Source organism: Engraulis encrasicolus, chromosome 10 (genome assembly GCF_034702125.1).
Source record: "Engraulis encrasicolus isolate BLACKSEA-1 chromosome 10, IST_EnEncr_1.0, whole genome shotgun sequence".
NCBI classification, from domain to species: Eukaryota; Metazoa; Chordata; class Actinopteri; order Clupeiformes; family Engraulidae; genus Engraulis; species Engraulis encrasicolus.
In genome coordinates this window covers 43516643-43524142 of record NC_085866.1, presented here as the reverse complement: position 1 = coordinate 43524142, position 7500 = coordinate 43516643, and the positions used below count along the sequence as shown (strand labels likewise).

Here is a 7500-nt window from a genome sequence, read left to right as displayed (position 1 = left end):
CACACACCGAAACACACACACACACACACACACACACACACACAGAAACACGCGTGCACACACACACACACACACACACACACACACACACACACACACACACACACACACACACACACTCACAGCGACACTAACACTCACACACTCGAACACACACACACACAAAGACATACAACCGACATGCTCACCACGTACACACTCGAAATGTGACTGCTGGTTTAATGCGACCTGCTCTTTAGCCAGTGTGCAACACAGCCATAGTCCCCCCTTTGTCAGTCTCTCAGTCCCTCTCTCTCTCTCTCTCTCTCTCTCTCTCTCTCTCTCTCTCTCTCTCTCTCACCCTACCAGAAAGACAAGATTTAGGATCTCAATTTACAAGGGTGTGGGTGCGCCCAAATACACACAAAAGCCCTAACGGTCCCAGATCAGGTTTCAGAAGCACTGGGAGTGTGTGTGTGTGTGTGTGTGTGTGTGTGTGTGTGTGTGTGTGTGTGTGTGTGTGTGTGTGTGTGTGTGTGTGTGTGTGTGTGTGTGTGTGTGTGTGTGTGTGTGTGTGTGTGTGTGTGTCGTCCTCCAAAAGGAAGTAAGTGAGCAGGTGGGTGGGTGAAGCTGTTTTCCCGACATCATCAGCCTCACCCTCCTTCCCACCCCAACTGTCTGTTCATGTGTCGATTTTATGGAGCAAATGGGTTAATATTCCACCCTTCAGAAATGAGGCGATGCAAAACTCACACACAACACAAGAGGATCCATTGACACACCTGGCCGGCTTTACCAGTGAATGATCTCTTTATTTAGTCTTTGATTAACAAAAACTATGTCGTCAATGTACCGTTATCAAAATATAAAAATTACAATATATGCATATTTACAATACTACATAAAGTTCAACCGAAAGCTTGTTGGTTTGGAAATGGAGTGTAACCTATGACACATGACGTAGTTTGGTTCAGAAACTTCAAAATTTTTATCACATTTGACTGCATGTCTTATTTTGAGAGTATGCTCTTTGTGAATGAATACACAACATAAATGTACAATATATGCATATTTACAATACTAGAAAAAAAATCACCTACAGCTTGTTGGTTTGAAAATGGAGTGTAACCTATGAAACGTGACTTAGTTTGGTTCAGAAACTTGAACACTTCTGTCACGTTTGACTGCATGTCTTATTTCCAGAGTATCCTCTTTGTTAATGAATACACAACTGCGGGGTAGAACACTAACACGCTCTGTCTGCTTCTCACAAATCAACTTTTGGCAGTCCACAAATAGCTTCTTCTCCCAGGCTGCAAAATGACAGAATATTCTGTCGCCACACAAGGACTAATTCATTTCCAACACAATGACAGTTTAAAAATGGAAGCAGTGTTCAAGTTAAAAAGACAGAAAAAAAAATCAATGAAACACAATTCCCATCACAATTCTCCCCGTACAGTTTGATAACACCTCATTCCCTCCCCTGCGCCCGCCCGCGATCCGTTTCCAACTCCACACCGCTTGCACACTTCTTTCAACAAGATACAAAAAAAGTTTAATATTTAGCAACAAGGGCTAGTTTCACAGTAACTGGAGCATCAGTCTTTTTGTGCTGCTTTGGCTGGTGTGAAAGAGAAGGGGGCTGGCTGTGTAGCTCCTGAGGCAAGAGCTTTTTGTCTGACACAGTGTCTGTGTTCTCCCCTTTCCTACCGACTCTACCAACCCGCCGTGAGCCCGCAGGGCAGGTCGGGGTGTAAACTGGCTCAAACACACACACACACACACACACACACACACACACACACACACACACACACACACACACACACACACACACACACACACACACACACACAGAGTCTGCAGTTTCTACTCTAATACAGTTACGTATCGTACTGTATATAACACCATGCTTTTTACTCCAGGTTTACCACATATAAACTAAAGTACTGTATATAGGCTACAGTAGTCTGTATATGTGTGAGTCGGTTTGTATGATTTTAAAGAATGTATTGGCATGAAGGGATGTTGTGGTATACAGTAGTATGGAGTGAACTGTAATGGTAATGGTCTTTGATAGAAGTCTTTGGAGAGAGAAACAGAGTCAGAAGGAGGATTGTGGTACGGGAAATCACCATGTCTTGTGCGATTTCTGGGTATTTCCCCCTCTGTGTATACTCCTACAGTGCATACGCTGGATCTCATTTTGGGCCTTTTGGGGTAAATCCAACGTAGTCTTTTTTAAGGTTGAGGTTTTGTTGCGTAGGTTGCCAGGGGCCACTTTGACCGTCCATGCATACTGTCCAGCCAACTCCATCTTTCTTGCATAGTATCGTAAAAGCATTTTGGCTCAAGTACAGTATGTGCTACATAAATAAAAGTGACCTGGGTTGCCTCTGAAAATGTTAAGGCAGTCTTAAATGGAAGAAGAGCACTGAGTAAATGACTTTCGATCAAGTCTTACTGTTTTTTTTTCAGAGGTTCTCTTTACAAATAAAAATCAGCTTGACTTGAGCCCAAATTGGTTTTAAATTGGGCTGGAGCCTTTTAGAGTTCTCCCTCTCGCCTTAGCCGGCGCGGGAGCCGGGCAAAACTCCCTCTGCTTGATTTATGGTAATTCAATGGAGTGAGGTATTGACCATTGTGAGTAAAAGAAAGTCTCCTTGTCCTTACAAAGCCAATTGAACCACTGCCTTGTGCCTGTTTGTCTTACTTGAAGAGTATAAGCGGAGGGCCCGACAAGCATCTGTGTATAGTGTGCATAGTATGCATAGTAGACGAGGCACTTTCAGTCAACTCCAGCTGTTCTCAAATGTGCTTTACAATTGCAAATCGCCTCTGCAGTACCTGTTTTTGGTCTTACTTCATGAAGGGACGGTGCTGGAGGAGGTGAAATTGGTGTGGACATACTGTAGTGTGCATAGTACGTAAGGCGCTTTCAGACAACTGTGATTTGCAAATGAATAGCACCCCTCTATTGGCCATCAAGTCTCACTATACTTCATGAAGGAAGGGCTTTTAGCATTTGAAGGGGGGCAGCCACATTGGTTAAGAGAAGGTAGGCTGCCCAATCTACCCTGTATGCACTTTCAGTGAACACCTTGGTAATTTAAAACCACTTGTGCAGTTTGTCGTCCATTTCCCCTACAGTATGACCCTTACTTCAGGAAGGGCGTTGAGGAGGCGAGGGTGGTGGTGGGGGCGACGGTGCTGCTCGGGTGATGGGGCTCCTTGGGCAGGCAGCGCATGGAGCCGGTGGTGACGATACACTGCAGCGGCCACAGCACGATGACCACCAGCAGCACCAGCAGCAGCAGGAACAGCAGCAGCCGCTTCCAGTCCGTCATGCGGTCCAGCAGCCCCGTGCCGCGCGTCTGCGTCTGGGACGGCGTCTCCCCACCACCAGCGCCTCCGCCGCCGGCCCCCGCTTTGGTCCCACTCGCCCCGATGTCGATGCAGATGCAGAAGGCGGACGCGTTGTTGGGGGACGCCGGTGACGGCGGTGGGCTCTGGTAGCACAGCCGGCTCCCCTCCAGCCACACGGGCTCCTCCTGCCTCAGGTGGACGGGGAGCGTGCTGAGCACCTCCTGGCTGGTGGTGAGGGCGGGCGGCCCCCGCTCGGGGATGGGCGTCAGGTGGCGGCAGAAGGGGCAGCAGAGGCGGCCGCGCTCGTCGGCGTGGTCCCCCGAGGCGGCCATGAGGCGCGACAGGCACTCCAGGCAGAAGGTGTGGGTGCAGGCCAGGAGCTTGGGCGTCTTGAAGACGTTGTCGTAGTTGTTGTAGCAGATGGAGCATTCGGGTGTCGGGAAGGAGGCCGAGGAGGGTGGTGGTGGTGGGCCTCCGCCGCCTCCTGCGTACCCTAGCTCGTCGTCCAGGGGCACCACCTGGGAGTGCCACACCTTGGGGACGTGATCCATCTTTGTTCTTGAAGAGGGGGGAGATGGAGGGTCCTCTGGTTCTCTTCCCTCACGTATGAAGGTTGAGCAACTTGGGGGAGAGAAGGATACAAGGATTTTATTAATCGCATGCATAGAAACACTGTTTAACATGCTTTGACATTAGAGTAGAAATGAAGTCCCTGTAACGTCGGAAGTCACATTTCAGGTGACCGCCGTACTCTTAACAGTTCGGTGTTTGACATACAATACTATCTCCATACATCTGTAAGTACATATTGACTTGCTAAGAAAGCTGGACATTCCACTCCGTGTTATTATTCGGCAAGGTCACAAAACACTTCCTTGAATGAAAGAAGGTAGCCAGCCAACTATTTCTTGCCTTTTCCTTGGCCATTTTCTCTCAATACGTGTGACAGGTACAGTCACTCTGCTTTCACTTCATGAATAACCAAACTGAATAGGCAGCGCTGTCATGACTTTGCTATTCTGCTGAACTCAATGATCTCTTCGTCTCCGTCCGTGCCTCTTCGTCATCACCTAATACTCTCTGTCTTCCAGCCCCTGGCAAGGCAAGGGGGGACTATGTCCCAGTTATGTGGTCATTCACCTTGACCAAGTGGCTGGACACTGTGCTGAAAGCTGTGTTTTTTTTCTCCCTACTTTTTTGTAATCTAGGGATTCCATCAGCAGAGAGGGGGAGACACAGGGCTGCTTTGTTAGGGCTAAGCCGGCCCTTTGGCTGGGCCTTGTGTCAGCACTGCGGCCCTCTGGCTTGCACTGTCATCGCTAATCCACTCTCCTCTTTGGGCACCATATCCTTTGAATAATACAGTACATACTGTATATCTTTAGATTAGAAGGTATCTTGTGCTGGTAAATTATTACTTGGCTGGCTATGACAAGCTTCATCGTTTGGTCAACCCTAAGGAACTTTCTACAAAAAATTAGGGGACCATTTAAGCGTTAAGGCATTTCAAGACCAACATTAGAGCATATCTTGAATTGAATCTGGACTGCCACTATTTCAAGCTCAACATTTGCCTGTTTAATGTGAAATGAGCGTTTAATGTGTGTTTAATGTTTAATTAGCCATCATGACTGCAGTCGTGAATACAGACACAGGCTGCAGCAGGCAGCAGTGAGTACTGCATCTCTAGGCCTTTTTGAGTGCCCCCTGTGTGTGTATGTAGTGTGTATTTAAGGGGTGTGTGTATATTTGAATGTGTTTATGTCCGTTAGAGAGCCCACAGCGGTCGGCCATGCAGGTTAGGCCAGTACAGCGCAGGTGCTTCTCTCTCAGCACCCCTGAGGGCCATACCTGCTCTGTCCATAAACTAGCCCCCGCTGTCAGCACACCCTCACCCCCCGCATCAACCCCCCCCCCCAATCTTTATACAATGTGGCCGTTTGTTCTCTCTCTCTCTCTCCTTCTCTCTGTCTCTCTGTCTCTCTCTCTCTCTCTCTCTCTCTCTCTCTCTCTTTCTCTCTCTCTCTCTCTCTCTCCGTTAGTCTCTAAACTAGCCCCTTCTCTCTCATATTCGTCTGCCCTTGGCATTCCTTGGGAATAGCTGGGTGCCCGGGCAGGCTAACAGTCTGTCAGCACGCTGTCCAAAAAAAAAGAACCCTGAAGCATGTGACCCACCGTTACCCCATTACATCCTTACCCACTCCTCCCCACCCCACCCCACTCCGCTCAACCCCTCTCCCCAATCCAATCCACTTCACTCCACTCCCCCAGCCCCAGTGCAGGCCACCTGCACAGACCTTAGCCAAGAGGACCCAGTAAGGGTGCACACTGAGCCAGCCCCAGCCAGCCTCCGGGTCCCACACACGGTTATTCATTAGCCCCGCCGTCTGCTTCGGTGTCTGTCTGTGTCTATGTCTGTGTCTGTGTCTGTGTCTGTGTCTATGTCTGTGTCTGTGTCTGTGTCTGTGTCTGTGTCTCCCTCCACTGTGTTTTGGGGAATACAAAGGTTGTGGAGAGGTTGTGGAGAATGTTGCCATACACCACCACAGTCTCTCTCTCTCTCTCTCTCTCTCTCTCTCTCTCTCTCTCTCTCTCTCTCTCTCTCTCTCTCTCTCTCTCCGCTCTCTAAATCTCCCTGTCAGTCTATCTCTCTCTCCTTCTGTATTTATCTCTCTCTCCGTCCCCCTCTACATGTGTAAAAGTGCCATGTTTCCCCCTCACGTGTGAGCCAGGTTTGAACTTTGCGACAGGATGTTATCTAGCCAGCGGTAACCTCCACTATCTGCTGTGGAGTGTGACAGTACTCAATTGGGGGGGGGGGGGGGGGGTCACGACTCTGCTGCTGACCCATTTAGTGTTGACCTTGTTGCATATTTGCATCGCAACTCCATGCACACCACAACGCACAGGGGGAGTCTTTACCTGTTTTACCTGTTGCTGTTGCTTTGGTCAACATGACCTGACATATACAGTACGTGTATGTTGACAAAGATCTATGCAGCTTACAGACAAGCCTACTTAAACAAGGATCCACACATGCACTTAACGCTCCAACCAGCCAGAGATGTTTTTTCTTTGTGGTATGTCCATGTTCATGTGAAGTTCACCAGTTCAGCCAAAGTCCCGTAAAAAAGCACTCAAAATATTTTCAAAAGGTGTGCACTTAAAAGCAGAACTGGCATGGCCGCATGTTTACATGACATATTTACCTTGCGTTCCATATTTACCTTGCGTTCCGAGTTCCTCCTGAGTCCTAAGTAGTCCTCTAGTATGGTTGCAAAGGCATGTGTGCTGGTGGTGGTGGTGTTGTGTGGGTTGGGTCCTCTTCCCAGGGGGCTCAGAGTTAGAAGATAGCAAGCTGTCCCATCCTGGCGCCGAGGTGGCTGTGAAAGTTTTGAGCACTCCTTTTTTTCCTTCTCCCCCTCTTCTCTCTTTTTTCCTCTTTTCTTTTCCCTTTTTTTGGTAAAAGGGTAACTACGGTTACGAGTCTACACTGACGGCTGCTAGGTGAAGTTGTGCACTCTCTCCCTCTCCCTCTCTCTCTCTCTCTCTGCACTCCTGCGGTGTGGTGTGTCCGGTAGTCTGTCTCACCTGCCTGCCTCTCTCCACTCCCTTTTCAGCGCTCTGTATGTAAATCAGGCTGATAGGCAGCGAAACAATAACGTGGCCTTGACAGAGGGAGGAGAGCTGAGAAGCCAAGAGGAGAAGAGGGGGGTGGGGAGGGGGGGTGGAGGGGGAGTGGAGGTAGAGGTGGGGGCAGACTTCTGCTGAAGAAGAAGAAGTGGACTTTATTTTTGAGGATAAGATTTCTTTTCCGTCTTTTGTTGTCTTTACTTCTATGACCTGTCTCTCTCTCTCTCCACAATTCTTTCTATTCCTTCTGCCCTCTCTCTCTCTCTCTCTCTCTCTCTCTCTCTCTCTCTCTCTCTCTCTCTCTCTCTCTCTCTACCTCTACCTCTATGTGTGCATGGTATTTGATCCCTCCTCATATACACAACAACACGCTTTGTCCTAATTTAGTATCAGTCTATTGTTTGGGCTGTTTGTAGACTGCACGGTTTGTAGACAGCTATTTTGGTGCATGCTGAGAGATGGGCTGTGCTTCCACTTGTGTCTAAGCCAGTGGTTCTCAAAGTGCAGTCCGGGGACCAC

The 7500-nt window shown here is 48.7% G+C and overlaps 1 protein-coding gene across 2 annotated transcripts; it reads right to left on the bottom strand.

Moving 5' to 3' along the window:
- Positions 1-2589: 2589 nt before the first annotated feature.
- Positions 2590-6929, bottom strand: LOC134456271 (RING finger protein 223). Of its 2 annotated transcripts, none has more exons than XM_063207653.1 (2): positions 6558-6929; positions 2590-3969 (listed from the first exon to the last, which is right to left on the bottom strand). In XM_063207653.1, the coding sequence occupies exon 2, from the start codon at positions 3897-3899 to the stop codon at positions 3141-3143; it is 759 nt and encodes a 252-aa protein (XP_063063723.1). In that variant the 5' UTR covers positions 3900-3969; positions 6558-6929; the 3' UTR covers positions 2590-3140. The 2 variants fall into 2 exon arrangements, with proteins under 2 accessions (XP_063063723.1, XP_063063722.1); XM_063207652.1 differs by having other exon boundaries at positions 6576-6929.
- Between the last annotated feature and the right edge of the window lie 571 nt (positions 6930-7500).

Bases quoted from the DNA above. Each gene is read 5' to 3' on its own strand.
- LOC134456271 (XM_063207653.1), bottom strand. From the start codon at position 3,899: ATGGATCACGTCCCCAAGGTGTGGCACTCCCAGGTGGTGCCCCTGGAC.